Here is a 19,716-nt window from a genome sequence, read left to right on the forward strand (position 1 = left end):
AATCTCTAATAAGAGACCCTAAGTCCCTCACGTCAACGGACAAAATGATCTGATGTGCTACCAAGTTCTTTTCCAGCATTTTACCTGGGTCCAATTATTTTACACTTACTACAGGAAACCTGCTCTCGCTTCAACAAAGCAAAGCAGAATTGCATTTGGGCAAGGGGAGCTGCATCTTAGCAGCTCCCCTTGCCCAAAAGCAATGCTGGCTCCCACAGGAGGCGGGAAGCCGGCAGGGACCATGGAGGCATTGGGGCTCCCCCCATGGTCCCCAATGCTGAGAGCCGGAAGCAGAGGATGGGATCCCCGGGGCCAGAAGTGGCCCGGGAGGTGGGCCAAGCGGCCCCCTCCCTTTATTTTCAAATTAATAAATGGCCGGGCCCCGGGAGATGGGTTCCCCGGGGCCGAAATTGGCCTGGGTAGGGGGGCCAAACAGCCCCACCTTAAAAAATATATATAATGGCCAAGCCCTGGGCATTGGGGATCCCGTGGCCAATAGTGGGCCACGGAACCCCCTTCCCTATGAAAATATACAAATAAAGGAGGCCATGCCCCGGCGGATGGGGTCCCGGAGGCCGAAATCTGTCTCGGGAGGTGGGCCACGCGGCCCCCTTCCTGTTTTTTTTTTTTTTTTAAAGAGGGTCAGGCCCTGGGGGATGTGGTCCCCAGAGACCCAAAAATACTGAAAGAAGGGGGGGCCACACAGCCCCCCTTCTAAAAATATATTTTTTAAAAGCTGGCATCTCGCCGGAGGCCCCACCCGCTCCCTGCAAACGCACCCCCTGGGGCGTTCTAAGTTGGGAATTAAGTCCCCTTGAATACTGAGGGTCCCTGGGGGCCAACTAGCCCACCAGGTACCTCCAGCAAGCGCCACACAGCTGGATTGCAGAGAGGTGGTCCAAGGCCACACCCCTTTTTACACCACTCTGCAAACGCACCTCTTGGTGCACTGCTGGTGGGACGATGAGGTCCTCTTGTGTCCTAAGGACCTCAGGACACAAATAGACTTCATCCTTTGAGCAGCAGTGTACCAGGAGGCGCGTTTGCAGAGTGGTGTAAAAAGGGGTCGTGGCCTCGGACGACTCTCAGCAATCCAGGTGTGTGGCGCTTACTGGAAGTACCTGGTGAGCTAGCTGGCCCCCAGAGACCCTAAGGAATGAAAGGGACTTCATACCCCAACTTAGAACATGCAGGAGGCGCGTTTGCAGAGTAGTGGGGAAAAGGGTGTGGCCTGCTTTGACAACGTAGCAATCCTGCATTGTGAAAGTTACAGGGATACTTTTAAACTGACCTCAGGCTCAGAAGTGCACACATGCAAGTGCAGGAAAGGGCTGCTGGCTTCTAAACTGCCATGCCCTATTATATGCTAGGGACTTAGAGGTAGTTTTAATTCCCCTGCCCTATTATGTACTAAGGCCTTACAGGGTAGGTCATGCCAATCACAGGGGTACCCCAGCCCATAGTGTACCCTAGTGTATAAGGGTGTTTTCACTGTATTCTAAGTGTCTTTCAGCATAGCACTGGCTCCGGGCCTGGTTAGGCAGAGCCCAGGGTCAGTCAGAATCAGTTACCACCAGTACCAGTCAGTAAAACGTTGGGGGGGTGCCCAGGGCACAGAATGACTTTGCAACATGGCATCTTTCTGCACGTCTGTTGGTTCTTTCTACATTTCTCTTGTTTTTTCTGCACCTTTCTTCCTCTTTCGGGACTTCTGTTGCCTCTATCTATATTTCTCTTGCTTGTTTCTGCGCCTTTCTTCCTCTTTCTGCTCATGTCCTACCTCTGTAGGCATAGTTAGAAATTAGCATTTAAAAAACTTTGAAATTCACTGAAAAAACCATAGGTTTCAGTGACATTATAGCTAGAAATTAGCATTTAAAAAACCTTTGAAATTCACTGAAAAAACCATAGGTTTCAGTGACATTAAAGTTAGTAATTAGCATCTAAAAAACCTTTGAAATTCACTGAAAAAAACAGAGGTTTCAGGCACATTACAGTTAGAAATTAGCATTTAAAAAACCTTTGAAATTCACTGAAAAAACCATAGGTTTCAGGAACATTATACTTAGTTGGACATTTCACTGATACAAAAACAGTGAAATTTGGCCGTTATAGTTAGTTCAGCTAACTATAACTCGTGCCTCCGCAATGCACTGCTGATGACATCACATATTACATCATTCATGACATGGTCAGTGATATCACTGATGAGATCACTGATGACATCTCAAATTACATCACTGATGACATCACTGATTACATCATCCATGTGATAATCTGATGCACCTCCTCACACCCTAATATAACTTTTGATATACCCACTCTAAAATACAGACTACCATTTTTGAAACCATACACACACCAATACCAGTTACTACATACCCACTCACTGATTCCTAGGTCTACACACACATGCACTCATTCACCCATACAGTCACTCATACATGTGGTCACTCATCAGTACAGCACTATCATATGCACTCATACACCTATATTGACACTCACACACTGCCACTCATCCATAGAGTTACTCACACACCTAGTCAGTCATGCAAAGAATCAATCACATTCCCATTTGCTCACCTATACAGTTATACACACATACCACCTTACTTATTCATACAGATACTAACACACACTTACACTCTTATACAATCACTAATACAAGCACACACTCATCCATACAGCCACTCTCACAATCACTCACTCAATATAGTCATTTATATTCTCCAACACTCACATATACTGCCTTTCACATATGTAGTAACTCACACATGTACCACTGAGATATCATTCACTCACCAACACACCCATACACACACACACTCATCCACCCATACAACCCTTCACAGATGTACTCTTGCACCCATACACCCAGTGAATCACCCACTCACACAGACACTCAGGCACCCATACATATACTCAGACAACCAATCAATACCCCATATAGATACTGATTTAGCTACTCACCAACCAATGCAACTGCTTACGCACCAACTGACAAACTGATACTGACATTTACACAGTTTAGTCACTAATCCATGCATTCAGTCAGACAGGTTTAATCACTCACTTATACAGTCAGTCACGTACCTACTGAACCATCCATACAGCCACTTATTCTTCAATACACCTTGGCGCTTATATATATATATATATATATATATATATATATATATATATATATATATATATATATATATATATATATATATATATATATATATAAATATCACTGAAAAAAACATAGGTTTCAGACATGTTATAGTTAGGAATTAGCATTTAAAAAACCTTAGAAATTCACTGAAAAAAACATAGGTTTCAGGGGTGTTATAGTTAGCTGGACATTTCACTCATAAAATACCAATGAAATTCCTCCGTTATAGTTAGTTCTAATAACTATAACTCGCGCGCCTGCAATCCACTGCTGATGATGTTACATATTACATCATTCATGACATGGTCAGTGATACAAGCTGACAAAGATCAATAGAACACTATCAAATATACTTATACACCTGAGATGTCATCAGTGATGTCATCAGTGATGTCACTGACCATGTCATGAATGATGTAATATGTGACATCATCAGCAGTGGATTGCGGGCGCGCGAGTTATAGTTATTAGAACTAACTATAACGGAGGAATTTCAAAGGGTTTTGTATGAGTGAAATGTCCATCTAACTATACCACCCCTGAAACCTATGTTTTTTTAGTGAATTTCTAAGGTTTTTTAAATGCTAATTCCTAACTATAACATATCTGAAACCTATGGTTGTTTCAGTGAATTTCAAAGGTTTTTTAAATGCTAATTGCTAACTATAACATGTCTGAAACCTATGTTTTTTTCAGTGAATTTCAAAGATTTCTTAAATGACAATTTTTAAATGTAATAATAGTTATATTTATTTTTTTATACTGATGTTCTACATTTTTTTAACTATTTATTTTTACATATTTTATTTATGAAATTACATAATATATTTTTAATATAAATGGAAAAAATATGTTTTTAAATATTGAAATTCCATTTTTTTTGTTTTATTTATTGTTTTAAAAATATTGATATTATTTTCTTTATTGGTTTTTTTTGTAACATTTTTTTGGGGGAGTCGCGCACCCAAAGTGTACCTTTCTCAATCACTGCGCGGAACCTAGCTGCCATTTTAGGACTGTTGTGTAGGATCCGCATTGGATGTGCGATGGGTGCGTATTTTCGTGCGCGATCGCTATGCTACCGGTACGCGACTTCAGGTGCATACGCGACACATATGTATTACTTTACGCGATTCTCGTGCGCTTGTGCGTGAAAAGCCCTGGGGGTGGCGGTCCCCGGAGCTGCGGGGGGGCCGTGAGCCCCCCCGCATATATTCTAAAGAAGCCCCAGTGGTGGCGGTCCCCGGGGCTTGGGGGTCCTTTGAGCCCCCCACCCATGAATATTGAAGCCCCTCTGGGCCCCCCATTCACATAATAATATTGCCCCCGGGACTTGGCCCCTGCGGTTGCTAATTACCAACGAAACGCGGGAGCCCGCGCTTCGTTTTTTTTTTTTTTTTTTTTTAATCGGCAGGATCCGTGCTCACCTTCCCGTTTAAAAAAAAAATTGGGCCAGGGGGTCCTTGTGGTACCCCCTAAGCAGGCTTAGGGGGTCAGGGTGTTTCAAATTGAAAAGAATTTGTTCTCTCTTAATTTTTTCAATTTTGGTAACAGCTTGATTAAGACAGTTATCCGAGTAGCCTCTAGCTTGAAAACGAGATTTCCAACATGCAAGTTCTTTATTAAAATCATGTTGGCTGCTACAATTACGCCTGGCTCTAAGACATTCCCCATAGGGGATGCTGTTGACTAATGAGAGAACAAATTCTTTTCAATAAAGGTACAAAGTTAGCAAAAAATTCAGCAAAAGACACTAACCAGTGTAGGTTCATCACTACTTATAACAAACAACAGGACAAATTGAGAACAATTTTTAATAAACATTGGCACATTATCAGGAGTGATCCAGTGTTGGGTAAAATTGTTCAAAGAAGACCCCAATTTACATTCAGAAAGGCCAGATCCTTGCACCAAGCATTAGTCAGCAAGGCCACGCCCACCCACAGAGACTATAAAATACGTGAATCACAAGCGGACTGGAGTTCTGACTTGTGTATCCTCTGAGGCGGAAGCCGGAGGACTGTGTTCCCACTGATTTTTTAAAACTGCACTGTTCACTTGTGTTTATTTTAAAAAATATATCTTAGAGCTCACCTGCTTGGAAGCGCCGACCCGAAACGCGCTCTCACAGCCCTCCCCGACCACACCTGACACAGCGATCAGCGCTGACTCAGGGAACGCCCAAGGCGGTAGCCACGCCCACCGCGAGGCCACGCCCACCCACAGAGACTATAAAATACGTGAATCACAAGCGGACTGGAGTTCTGACTTGTGTATCCTCTGAGGCGGAAGCCGGAGGACTGTGTTCCCACTGATTTTTTAAAACTGCACTGTTCACTTGTGTTTATTTTAAAAAATATATCTTAGAGCTCACCTGCTTGGAAGCGCCGACCCGAAACGCGCTCTCACAGCCCTCCCCGACCACACCTGACACAGCGATCAGCGCTGACTCAGGGAACGCCCAAGGCGGTAGCCACGCCCACCGCGAGGCCACGCCCACCCACAGAGACTATAAAATACGCGAATCACAAGCGGACTGGAGTTCTGACTTGTGTATCCTCTGAGGCGGAAGCCGGAGGAGTGTGTTCCCACTGATTTTTTAAAACTGCACTGTTCACTTGTGTTTATTTTAAAAAATATATCTTAGAGCTCACCTGCTTGGAAGCGCCGACCCGAAACGCGCTCTCACAGCCCTCCCCGACCACACCTGACACAGCGATCAGCGCTGACTCAGGGAACGCCCAAGGCGGTAGCCACGCCCCCCGCGAGGCCACGCCCACCCACAGAGACTATAAAATACGTGAATCACAAGCGGACTGGAGTTCTGACTTGTGTATCCTCTGAGGCGGAAGCCGGAGGACTGTGTTCCCACTGATTTTTTAAAACTGCACTGTTCACTTGTGTTTATTTTAAAAAATATATCTTAGAGCTCACCTGCTTGGAAGCGCCGACCCGAAACGCGCTCTCACAGCCCTCCCCGACCACACCTGACACAGCGATCAGCGCTGACTCAGGGAACGCCCAAGGCGGTAGCCACGCCCACCGCGAGGCCACGCCCACCCACAGAGACTATAAAATACGCGAATCACAAGCCGACTGGAGTTCTGACTTGTGTATCCTCTGAGGCGGAAGCCGGAGGACTGTGTTCCCACTGATTTTTTAAAAACTGCACTGTTCACTTGTGTTTATTTTAAAAAATATATCTTAGAGCTCACCTGCTTGGAAGCGCCGACCCGAAACGCGCTCTCACAGCCCTCCCCGACCACACCTGACACAGCGATCAGCGCTGACTCAGGGAACGCCCAAGGCGGTAGCCACGCCCACCGCGAGGCCACGCCCACCCACAGAGACTATAAAATACGCGAATCACAAGCGGACTGGAGTTCTGACTTGTGTATCCTCTGAGGCGGAAGCCGGAGGACTGTGTTCCCACTGATTTTTAAAACTGCACTGTTCACTTGTGTTTATTTTAAAAAATATATCTTAGAGCTCACCTGCTTGGAAGCGCCGACCCGAAACGCGCTCTCACAGCCCTCCCCGACCACACCTGACACAGCGATCAGCGCTGACTCAGGGAACGCCCAAGGCGGTAGCCACACCCACCGCGAGGCCACGCCCACCCACAGAGACTATAAAATACGCGAATCACAAGCGGACTGGAGTTCTGACTTGTGTATCCTCTGAGGCGGAAGCCGGAGGACTGTGTTCCCATTGATTTTTTAAAACTGCACTGTTCACTTGTGTTTATTTTAAAAAATATATCTTAGAGCTCACCTGCTTGGAAGCGCCGACCCGAAACGCGCTCTCACAGCCCTCCCCGACCACACCTGACACAGCGATCAGCGCTGACTCAGGGAACGCCCAAGGCGGTAGCCACGCCCACCGCGAGGCCACGCCCACCCACAGAGACTATAAAATACGCGAATCACAAGCGGACTGGAGTTCTGACTTGTGTATCCTCTGAGGCGGAAGCCGGAGGACTGTGTTCCCACTGATTTTTTAAAACTGCACTGTTCACTTGTGTTTATTTTAAAAAATATATCTTAGAGCTCACCTGCTTGGAAGCGCCGACCCGAAACGCGCTCTCACAGCCCTCCCCGACCACACCTGACACAGCGATCAGCGCTGACTCAGGGAACGCCCAAGGCGGTAGCCACGCCCACTGCGAGGCCACACCCACCCACACAGACTACATATGGGCCGGCCATACCAGCGCAGCGGACGAGCGCAGCGGGAGCGCCGTTTGCGCGCTGAAGCCGCGCCAAAGCCAAGCCCGTCTGCGCCCGTCCGCGCACGACCGGGCCTAGGGCCAGAACTCCTGCCCGATTCATCTTACCCTAACATAAGGTACTCTCGCAGAGAACTACTAAGCCTCAGACCCCCCCCCACCCTCCTGTGATTACACCCATGATCTCAAGGGACCTTTCACTTGCTGCTCCTTATGCAAGCCAGTCCAGCTTACGCTCCCCACTAAACCTACCAAACCCGCCATCCTTAACCTTGCCTCTCTAAACTGTCGGTCACTTCCAAAACATGCGATACAGATTACCGACATCATAGAAGATCATGAAATTGATATACTCTTCCTCACGGAAACGTGGCTCGGCCCTCACTCGCAATCAGACATGGTACTAGCAACACCACAGGGCTACTGTATCCAATCCCTACCCCGCCCTCTAGGTAGAGGAGGCGGTGTAGCTATCATCCATCGAGAACACCTCCACTGCAAAACCCACGACGCACAGATTACCGACGCAGAAAGTCTGCATTTTACCGTTACACTCAACCCAACCATTTCTCTAACAGGACTCCTTGTTTACCGCCCCCCTGGCCTCCCAGGCCCCTTCACCTGCTCTCTTCTAGACCTAGTCACAACTCAGGCCCACTCCCTATCAAACTATATGATAGTTGGGGACCTGAACATCCACCTAGAAGATCCGGCCGACTCGGTAGCCAATGATCTGATTCAAGACCTAGCGGCTTTTGACATCCGCCTATTAAACTCCGGAGTCACCCACACCAAGGGCCACCTATTAGACCCTGTGTTTACCAGCTCGCCCTTGATGCTAGCGAAGGAGGCCCTTCCCCTCCCTTGGACAGACCATTTTCTTGTCCCCTTCCAATTACCTGGAACCTTCAGGAAAAACCGAATACCCCCCACCTTCAGTAAGGACAGGACCTGGTCCAGACTCCCCACGGATGAATGGGCTAAGATCCTTGAAAAAAACATCCCTGCTCACGCTGGAGATCCAACTACGGCAGACAGAAGATTCAGGGACTGGATTACCGCCTCCCTAGACCTAGTACTCCCACTCAGAAACAGGGAAGACAAAAACGGCAAACATGGCTCAGCACCATGGTATTCCACAGATCTAAGAATACTTCGTAAAAACTGCAAAAAAGCCGAACGACTCTGGAGAAAAAATTGGCAACATACCAACAAAGAAGCCTACCAGTATTCGGTCAAACTCTATAAAGAGGCCATTAAATCAGCTAAAGCTTCATACTATGATACGCGAATACAAGAAGCATCTAATTCAGCCCGAGAATCCTTTTTAATCGTCAAAGAGCTGATCAAGGTCCCCACCACCTCCCCCTCCAACACCCCCAAAGTTGACAGAAGTAATGAGCTAGCGAACTTCTTCAACGATAAAATCACCCGCATCCTGGCCTCCCTCCCACTCCCCAGCTCCCCCAGCCTCACGGAAAGCCGTACTCCCCTCGAACAGACTGAAAGCATCTGTCGCCCCACGCTACAGACATTCCGACCTGTCATCCCCCTAGAGGTTGAGCGAACCCTAACAAAAATGAAAAGTGGATCACCCTTGGACCCAGCCCCTATCAGGTTCCTCAAGACCGTAGCCTCAGTAATTGTACCTATCATCACGGATCTCATCAATTGCTCGTTCGCCCACGGAACTGTTCCCGACAGCTGGAAGAGTGCTGTGGTCAAAGCACTCTTAAAAAAACCTCAGCTAGATCCATCGGACCTGTCCAACTACAGACCAATATCCCTACTCCCTGGCATTAGCAAAGTCACTGAGAAACTGGTAAATTTCCAACTATCCCAGTTCCTTGAAACTAATAACCTGCTCCGACAATCCCAAACCGGATTTCGCCCGGGCCATGGAACGGACACCGCACTCCTCGCAGTCATTGAAGAGGCAAGGGGCTTACTGGATTCAGGAGGATCAGTGGCAGTGATCCTCCTGGATCTAAGTGCAGCCTTTGACACGGTCAACCACCGTGTCCTTCTGCATAGACTGGCGAATGCAGGACTTACCGGGACAGCAATCAAATGGATCGAATCCTTTCTTACAGGACGCACTTTTCAAGTGTGGGACGATAACCATCACTCATCCACCCTCCCACTCACCAGCGGCGTCCCCCAGGGCTCTTCCCTGAGCCCGACGCTTTTTAATGTCTATATGGCCCCCCTCGAGGACGTGGTAACACCATTTAATATAAAAATGGTGAGTTACGCTGACGACACCCAACTAGTCGTCTCCTTGTCCCAGTTGATCGACCATCCTGAAAATTTGACTAACTGCCTCATAGGTATCCACAACTGGATGAATGACTCATCACTAAAATTGAATGGGACATAAACAGAAGTAATGCTACTTGGCAAGCAATGGACAACTATCCCTCCTACACTATGGCCCGATGTGTTCGGAGAAATTCCCCCCCCAAAACGCGAAATCAAGACACTCGGGGTGTGGCTTGAGCCACAGCTCACGATGAAAACCCAAGCAACCAAAACCTCGGGCACATGCTTCGGGCTTATGCGCACGACCCGTAAAATCCTGCCCTTACTCCCACCTATGTCCAGGAAGCTCCTTATCCAGGGACTAGTGCTGTCCCGCCTGGACTACAGCAACCTGGTCTACTTGGGAGCCCCCGAGTCTACTATCACGAAACTCCAGCGGACACAGAACGCGGCAGCACGCATGATTACTAACACTCCCTCTAGAATGTCCGCCAAGCCAGCCCTCAAAGCCCTGCACTGGCTCCCCGTGCGCCAAAGGGTGCACTTTAAAGCAATGTGTACTACACACAAGCTTTACAACGGATCTGGTCCAGCGATCCTTAGTAAAATGATCACACCTTATACAGCAACCAGATCCCTACGATCTCAAAATGAGAATTTAGTCAGCACCCCCAGATTCAAAAGAACCCGCACAGGAGGTCGACAATTCTCCGTTCAAGCGGCTAAGGGCTGGAACGCACTCCCTCGTGCCCTTAGACTAGAATCCAACTACCTTGCTTTTCGCAAAAAACTAAAGACCCATCTGTTTCCTAAATAACACCCTTCGGTCGCCTTCCCCCCTCTCTCCCCCTCACTAGGATTTCAAGTTACATAGCGCGGGGATGCCCTTGGGTCACCAGGCGCTTTAGAAATCGCTAAAATAAAATAAAATAAAAAATAAATAAATGTGTTACCTAGCAATCAAACGAAACCAGCAGGCTCATGGCTTCAAAGAAAGGATGGTTTTATTAAATGCCATAAATGCAAGGCCTGTATGTATGGAAAAAACACAACTTGTTTCCCAGCAGGTTTTTCCCATAAAGCCATCCAACATATCAAGGGGCATTACACATGCAAGACTGACTATGCGGTCTACATATTACAGTGCCCTTGTGGCCTTAAATATGTGGGCTCTACGATTCTGCCTGTGCACAAAAGGGTGTTGCAACATCTACGGGCCATTAAAAATGGGGACAAAAGCTATCCCGTGGCCCGGCATTTTGACAGATGTCACAACAAAGACCCTGAAGGTCTTCTCTATTTTGTAATTGATGCAGTTCCATCTGGCAGCCGAGGTGGAAACCGGGAAAAGAAGCTCCGCAAACTAGAGTCCTGCTATATTATCAGACTCAATACCAAAACACCACATGGTCTTAATATGGAAGAAGACTTACACACGCATTTATAGAATCCTCCCGTCCTTTTTCTACCTGGTTTCATCTGTATTTTGTTTATTGTGCGATCTCGTCACTGTTTTGGACTAAAAACAGCTACTATTAACTGTAATTGACTCTCTGTGGATGTTTGCATTAGCCCACTTGGGCAGTAACTTCATAGGTACCGTGTATTTACTGTCATTCCTAATTTGATCTGCTAAATCATGTTTTGACACAATGGCTGAAATTATATTCAGTGCGACTGATCACTTGATCTAAACACCCATGTAATGCATTAACCTTGCCAGCTAAATAGTGACTTGGTTTACATTGTTTCATAATAGGACCACTTGGTTAATAATTGTGTCATAATTGATGAATGTTATCAAATACACTAAATTTATGAGTGCATATTTTGTTTGACTGACCGTAATGAATTGGTCTTACACTTTGTGGCACTTGCCTGGACCGTTTATCTATTGCAGTTTAGTGAACTACGAGTCTTCTGTTTATTTCTATACTTGTAGTCCATCACGTGCGTTGATCGTCACTCACTGTTTTAAATTGCGTTTGAAAACTTTACCAAACTGCTAGTGAACAAGCCTGCAGGACAGGCGAAACGCGTCTAGCTTTTTCGACTGGCAATAAATAACTTTCAGCACAGACACGGCGTCGATTGCTTTTCTTTAACTTGGAGAAGTTTTGGATAATATTCGTGACCGCGTTTGGGAGGTCTCTTCATCGACGCGCCCTTCGTTCTGGAGGCAACGGGTGTTCCCATCCATTTGTGGACTGTATATATATATATATATATATATATATATATATATATATATATATATATTCACTGAAAAAACCATAGGTTTCACACATGTTATAGTTAGCTGGACATTTCACTCGTAAAAAAACAATGAAATTCCCCCGCTATAGTTAGTTCAGCTAACTATAACTCACGCGCCCGCAATCCACTGCTCATGACGTCACATATTACATCACTCATGACATGGTCAGTGCGCGCACGGCAAGTCATGAGATTTAGAAACAACACTTTTCATTGGTTTATAGTAGTTTCAGTTCCAGAAACTTCCAACACCACACCCACTCCCCTCATTATTACTTCTGATTCCCTGAGCAGCTTTTCCAGTACTCCAGTACTTGAGAATGGCAGAGCAGCAGTCATCTTCTGGGAGTGAGCAGGAGACCCTTGTGCCACAGAGACAGAGGAGACAGAAAAACTCTTTTATATGGCAATTTTTCACTTTTCCAGAGGGGCAGAAGAAGGTGAATGCTCCAAAAGTCACCTGCACTATTTGTAATGGTGTCTTATCAAGAAGAGATCCTAAAAAGAAATACTCTTTTAGTATCTTCACTATGATCAGGCACGTTAGAGATGTGCATCCTGTGGCTTATGCTCGAGCTGCTAGAGAAAACCCTCCAGCAGCTCAGCCGAGCACATCCGCAGCAGCTCAGCCGAGCACATCATCGGCAGCTCAGCCGAGCACTTCATCTGCGGCGGCAGCTTCACCTGCTTCTGTTCCTCTGGATATACACCCTCTGTTTAAGAGGGTGCATATACGGTGCAATGCGTGCAATGCTCTTCTCTCTTATGGGGACACCAGCATTCCCCTAATAGAGAGCAAGATACAACAGCACACGTGCGGCACCCTATAATTTTTGTCATTTTTTTGTTCCTCTATTCCTCAATTAACACAACGGCTCTTTTTAGAGCCACCTAACATCTAAACACTTAAATTTGATTTTTAATTCTATTTTTTTTTTCACCCTACATGGTCAAATGTTTTTTTCACCCTTCATGGTCCTTCAGGGACCCCCTGACAAAAGCAAGGGGGTCAAGAACTCTGTACCCTGCCCCCTTTTCACGTTCTCCACCTTTCTTTTTCACTGTCAGACCCAAAATGGCGGACAACACTTCCTGATTTCGACCGATTTGAATGTTGACTGACATGTAACCACCAATCAGAATTACGCTCGCGCACGGCACCATGCGCACACCGTGCGCGCACGGTGCGCGCCTATAGATATTTATGTACTTTTAACTGCAATTTTCTCAGGAACTACTGAACAGATTGACACCATATATGCAAAAGGCACATCCCTGACCTGAGGACTACCTCTTTGCCAAATTTCAAGTAATTCTGTTTATCCGTTCGGGCTGTACATACGACTAAAGGTCCTATGGGAAAATGCATGGGGAAAACGAGTTTTGGGACACCCCTTTTTTCTCAGCCCCCGCTTGATGAATCACCTCGAGACTTCCAGGGTAGGAGCTGAACGGAGCGCCCCATTAGTTTTGAAAATTTCGCGAGGATCCGTCAACCGGCGCCAAAGTTATTCAAAATAGAATTTTCAGATTTCCTATGGAAACACGGTCCTAACTATAACTATCTACTGGCGACCGCCAGTACATAATATATATATAAAACATATTTAAACTTTACAGAAATAGATTGCGGGGGCGCGAGTTATAGTTAGCTGAACTAACTATAATGACCGAATTTTACTGGTTTTGTACAAGTGAAATATCCAAATAAATATAATGTCCCTGAAACCTATATTTTTTTTCAATGAATTTCAAAGGTTTTTAAATGCTAATTTCGAACTATAACGTGCCTGAAACCTATGGTTTTTTCAGTGAATATATATATGTGTGTGTGTGTGTGTTTGTGCATGCATGCGTGTGTGTGTGTGTGCATTTTTAGGTACAGGCAAGTGTATTTTAATTGATACATTAGTCATGTAGTCAAGTGTAATAAATCACTTCATAAAATCATCTATTGGTAAATGTGGCATACTACCATATTTTACATACCTGCAACTTATACTTATACATTTATTTTCATTTTTCATTTTAGGAAAGCTAAATCACTATTGTTATAAAGAACATTTATAGAGAATGTCAACTTTCTAATTGGCTGCACATAGGTGTTGCACCAACTTTTCAAAGTCAATGGAGCATTACAATGAGAGCATAAATAGGATAATTTCGTAAGCCATTACACAGTCCTATTCATAATAGAAATCCACACACTTATAAAGGAAGCTCAATAATGCATCAATGTTTAGTCAATCATATATTAATTTCTTATTAATTGCGTTATTGCAGAATATACATTTTGTGAGTTTTCATTTCAACATGGGTTAAACCGTATACGATTTCAACTGTTAGGCATGTTAGACACACAGTATATGATTTTTCTTCTATTTCTACAATCTAAGCACACTTTTACAGTGCTTGTACTATATGTTTTCTCATTGATTATTGATGTTTCCATCACATGTGCAAGGTGCACATGAATTTATATATGTGATTTCGCTCTCAAAATCATTGTATGTGTTTTGCACAAAGAACAACCAGCTTTTAAGCTGAAACAACCAGATTTTAAGCTGGATCAATGGCTTGGTCGAGGGTAAACCTCTGGAGGAACACGTTTATGTCTTGGTCTGGTGAGCACGGGTCCTTTTCTGGGTATAGATGATTGTTTCATGCAAACTTTCATAGTTGCTACATCCTGGTCAGTGTGTCCATAAAGCCTGCTGTGTGAGTCTCACACTGGTGCTCACACATACAAAGACGGACTCAGTGCCATACTTTGAAACTTCATTTACCCAATGCTCCTGAAGCAGCAAGCCAAAACATATCTATGCACAACCATGGCCCTCCGGAAAGCAGGGTAAGATTTACACTCATAGAGGGATAGATTCCGGTACTTCACTCTCATCAGTCCTTGTGGCTCACATTCACACATCTAAAATAAGTGCCAGTCCTTAGTTTGAGCTTATGGTTCCAGTTGGGGCTCACAGGCACTTATTTTTAGGGACTGGAGCTTAATGAGACTTTAACTCAGAGCAAAAGAAAGAAAACCACTAAAGGAAGATTGAAGAAAGAGACAGAAAAAGCAGCGACAAAGCAAATAAGCAGCAATGAAAACACCTTTAAAATTGAAACTAAAGGGCAGGAGCTGTACATTTGTTTGAGTTTTTCATACAGCGCGAACTTGGCCGAATGACATTACAGTGCTTTACATAAACACCAGATTACATTATACAAGGTCAATTCTTTTATAGGCACGAGGTGATCAAGTGATTTGCCCGGAATTACAGGATGTTGAGCTGATGCTGGACTCAAACCTGGTTCCCCAGTTCCAAAGTGGGCACCTCTGGTCATTAGGTCACATCTCCTCCCATGGTTGTGGAAGAAATAGGCATGAGGTGAAATCAAAATTAGACAGCCTTGCTCTTCGACAATCCTGACATTCATTATCACTGGCTGCAGGGTTCTGACAAAAACCTTCGACACTGGCACTTACTATTTTACAAATTAAGCACTGAAAAGTTTTCTGCACCTACTTTGGGTCAAAGTCACAATAAATAGTGTGTGTATAACAAGTGAATACAAGTTGCTGGGGGTCCGTTACCTGCACTTGCTCCGTTCATCCATCACTTTGCATTCACTCCCACATACACAATGTGGGGAAAAGGGCCCTTCGCTCTAACAAACAGATCTATTTGATTTTTGATTAGTTATGAGACAAAAAGAGAAAAAGAGGATGGTGCCAGCATAACAATTCCCAATTTCCCTATATTTACAAACCTAGTATAATGTGGAAAGTGGGGGATTTACCATTACTGTTCCTTAACATCCAATGTCTCTGTTAATTATGGTATTTCATTTTACACTCTTAATAATAACTAAGTATTCCAACATAAACAGGAGCACCATGAATCTATGAGTTGTTAAAACACAAATAAAGCACAGACTTACTTATGTTTTCGAGGTCCTCTTCTACCTCTGAAGGGTTTCTTGGTACTTCGTTGTAGGTGCAAACAGTGAGCCTCAGTGTCAGGACCATCCAGGTTTGCCACTTGTTTTTCAAGATATTTCTACAACAAAGAAAGAATAAACCTCACTTGGTAGATATTTCCTGCAGCATTTGCCAAGCTAGGTCGTAATCATAGGCACTGGTAGGTGTGGGGGTGCTGCAGCAACCCCAAAATAACAATGCTGGCGTTCAGAATGTGCATAAGCAAGTACAGATGCCTTAAAATTTTGCTTTTATCTTTTCACATTTCTGTGCATTCAAAGACAGAGGTAAGAAGTCAGGTTATGTCTTCTAACAAATTGTTTATTGTTCTTTCAACAAGGAGATGGGTGTTTTGTTTTCTCACTGCAAAGTTAGAGGATTCAAAGTTAGAGGATTTGGTAAAGAGAAATATCTGGCAATCTTGCTGTGTTACAGGGAGTGTGAAAGGAAAGACAAAGCAATGTCAATTTTTTCTAACACGCAACAATATTTAAATGCTTGTAAAGGAATTGTACAAATATTTGAAAATATATCAGCAGTTAGGAAAGCACAAATAAGGCATATTTTTTGTAATTCTAAAGTGTGATGGAACCAAATACTTTTATAGGCTCAAATCAAATCAAGACACTTTACTTGGTGATGTGCAAATCATAAATTATTGCTGAATCCGATTTTCCACACATTATTTGCACAATATATAGTTTTATTGATAAAACTGCATGTCTGTGAGAATATGGCTATTTAAATTTAAAATGAGCTGTCTGTAAATGACAGTGTGCTTTCACACCATGGTTTAGTCATATATTTGTGACAGTGTGCTCCAAAATGCTCTACCAGCTACATACTTCCCAATCTCAAGCTGTATGCATTTGCTACGCTTGGCTTTGTGTGAAGCTTGAGTTATTTACAAGCCCTATCACTTCAGTGATGTAACACTGATGGCAGCACTCCCACCCACAAAATGGTTCCAGCACCACTGGTCATAATAAACTTAACCTGTATACTAACCTATGAAGATAAGTTAACAATAAAGCATTTCAAAAAGGTCACTTTGATAATGTGTACTAACTTCATGCCAAAAGTTAATAGCCAATGAATGATGTTACTGCACAGTATTAATGCTCTGTAGATGGGCTTTCTTTGATTTGAGAGGAGGCTTAAATTATTCTTCACCAAGGTCATAGAAATGTTGCACCTGAGTCTGACTGTGTACCACCTTTTTAGCGACAATTAGACACGTTTGACACATCAATTCATCAGTCCATCAGTCAGTTCACTGGTTTGTCTTTATGTGATCAGTGATTTTATTACTGGTTCCATTTTAGATGTTATAAGGGAATTCTCCAACATAACAAACAAGGCTAGTTAAGGTTCTACTGTCTCCTACTATAGCTGTTATTCAACAATGATGGGATTAGTATTGGCTTCTTCATTTAGTGCGAACCACTGGAATGCTGTAAATAGTTTCTATTTTTCTTCTTATATAAAACAGGAGCTTTCCAAGTAAAACAAAGGTAAACGATAAAACCATCCCTACGCCACCTGCTAACAGTGACCTGGTTCTACATGCTAACAAGAATGAAAGTCATAAAAAGTCTATCAAAATTCGACCATGGACTAGCCAAAGTCAACAGAGGAAGGGACCTCACACCAGCTACGGTAACATCACCATAGTGTGACCACATCACTGGGCTGTGACAGTGGAAGGCGGGACTTCCTTTTAAAGAAGAAGGGAAGGGCTCAGTCCTACCTAGCCTTGTGGCCACTGGGATCAACTGACATCAACCGGGGCGCATCTAGACCGGAGGGGACCCTAGTGCCTTACCATTTGTACTGTAGTCGCCAGAGTTTTGAAAGGTCTCTTGCTCCTCTGTCCTCACAACAATTTAGGAACAGGAGGACGAGGTGGAGGGGGATAATTTAAATCCCTTTACTATTATGTAATGATATGACATGCAGGTCTCAAATATTATGAAAACCTTTAAATCTACACCTGTGGGTTTACTTATGCATGTCTGTTTGGATTTATACATTTTTTGAAATTCACTAAGATTTATAATTCTGCTCTTGGAAAACATCTGTGAATTACCAATTACATTCATGTAAAAGGATTTGCACAATGCACACCTGTACGTATTGTTCAATTATGCATGAAAAAATATATTCATATTACTAAAACTTTACTTTAAATTTTTTCTCCAAGGAGAAAGACTTTTTTTAATTGAATAAGCTCATTCTCCCCACTAAATTTAGAGAGAGCAGTTGCTCCACTCACAGTTGGCAAAGATATTTACTTCTGCGTTTTGTAAACAGTAAACGTAAGACCGTTTCCAGAGTTAAAACAAGATAATAAAACGTTTGTGAATACCCTCGAGCGAGTATGTTTGTATGATGTTTCTAAACACTGAGATAATTCCCACCCTGCAATCTCCACTACCTGCCCCCTGTAGGAGATTTACTTACATGAAATTATATTTCCCAGTGCATCATTTTCCGAATGTCAAATCTCCATTTGCATATATCAATAGTGGCACCCGCACTTGTAAACAAGCATTGGCATAGCCAATAGGTCTCGACTTTGGGACCTTCTAAGTGTTTAGCCAGAGCTATTTGCTTTGCCAATGTTTTTAAGCTATGTTGCAGAGCATTGTGGCTGATGTGCAGCATGCTGAAAAGTTATAATAGAAAAGTGTTATAAGCATTTTTGCTACCTTAAATATAACCAAGAAGACAGTCAAGTGAGCTGAACGCGGCTTGCACCAAACCTCCTGAAGCACTGTCCTTCCTAATGGCAACAAGAGGTCACGCATTAATAGGCAAGCACACCGTAGAGTGTATCTTTCGTGTCTCTAAGCAGGTTCACAGAGAACAGTCCATGCGCATGATAACGCCAGATACCAACGTTCAGCTCACTTGACTGTTTTTTCAGGTATTTGGAAAGACGCAAATTGGTAACATTACACACCTAAAGGGTTGTTTATAAGCACGGTTTCTGAAAGGTACTTTACATTGAAGCATGTACATTAGAGCACGTACCATAGTGTGGAACATACTCACTGCTTGTACACTTTTTCGACTGTGAGGATTTACCTGAACGGAGTCTTCACAAATTGGAGATTCTTCGCTGATTTTACAGTTCATCGGTTATATTTATTGGAATTTTTGACCTCATCTTTAACCAACCATTTGCCTTGAGAAAGTCATTGTACTTACTTGGTACAGACGAAACACGTGTTGGCTTTTATCTATATCGAGTATGTGTTGAAGGAACAATAAAAGCAACACCACACATTGAAGCTTTGTGGACTGTTCATTTCATCATTTGGAACCTTTGGATATCCTGCATTATATAAGGACTTTTGAGAAATGATTTACTTTAGTGATATTGGTCCTTGAAAATTGGGTTGTGCGTAGGACCTATTATATTGTCTATGGGCGTGCTGCATCAGCTGATTTTCTTGTGAATTTTCCAGCAGTTTGTTTTCTCAATCTGTTTACGGCACTTCTGGGTAGTAAGTGCTCACAGCCCACCTAGCACCCCGCTGTACTTACAGCTATTGCTTACTACACATGCCTTTCACTTGACTTTTTGATATTTGTTCTCTTGTTTGATGTGCGGTCCTTTCCCAAGTTGGGAACACTATTACCTTCTTGTATAATAACCAAGAAGACAATATGCACAACTGAACAACCCTATTAAAACAAGGTGAAATGGGTTTCTCATGTGCACGATAGCAAGGGTATGTAATACATTTCATTTTGCTTTGGCCATTGGAAATAAGGCAACCACCAGGTCCGATTTGGTTTCAGGGATATCCATTAAGCTTTTAA

General features: G+C 43.8%; 1 protein-coding gene across 1 annotated transcript in view; it reads right to left on the reverse strand.

Moving 5' to 3' along the window:
- LOC146823139 (uncharacterized) overlaps nucleotides 1–19,716 on the reverse strand; it is a gene marked incomplete at its 5' end in the record, with an annotated part of 688,665 nt that overhangs the window by 584,621 nt on the left and 84,328 nt on the right. Inside the window, one exon of the mRNA XM_085606373.1 lies at nucleotides 15,846–15,964. Within this exon, the coding sequence (XP_085462499.1) occupies nucleotides 15,846–15,964 (119 nt within the window). The remainder of the gene's footprint in view (nucleotides 1–15,845; nucleotides 15,965–19,716) is intronic.

The sequence above is a fragment of the Triturus cristatus genome, chromosome 5_2, assembly GCF_964204655.1.
Source record: "Triturus cristatus chromosome 5_2, aTriCri1.1, whole genome shotgun sequence".
NCBI lineage: Eukaryota > Metazoa > Chordata > Amphibia > Caudata > Salamandridae > Triturus > Triturus cristatus.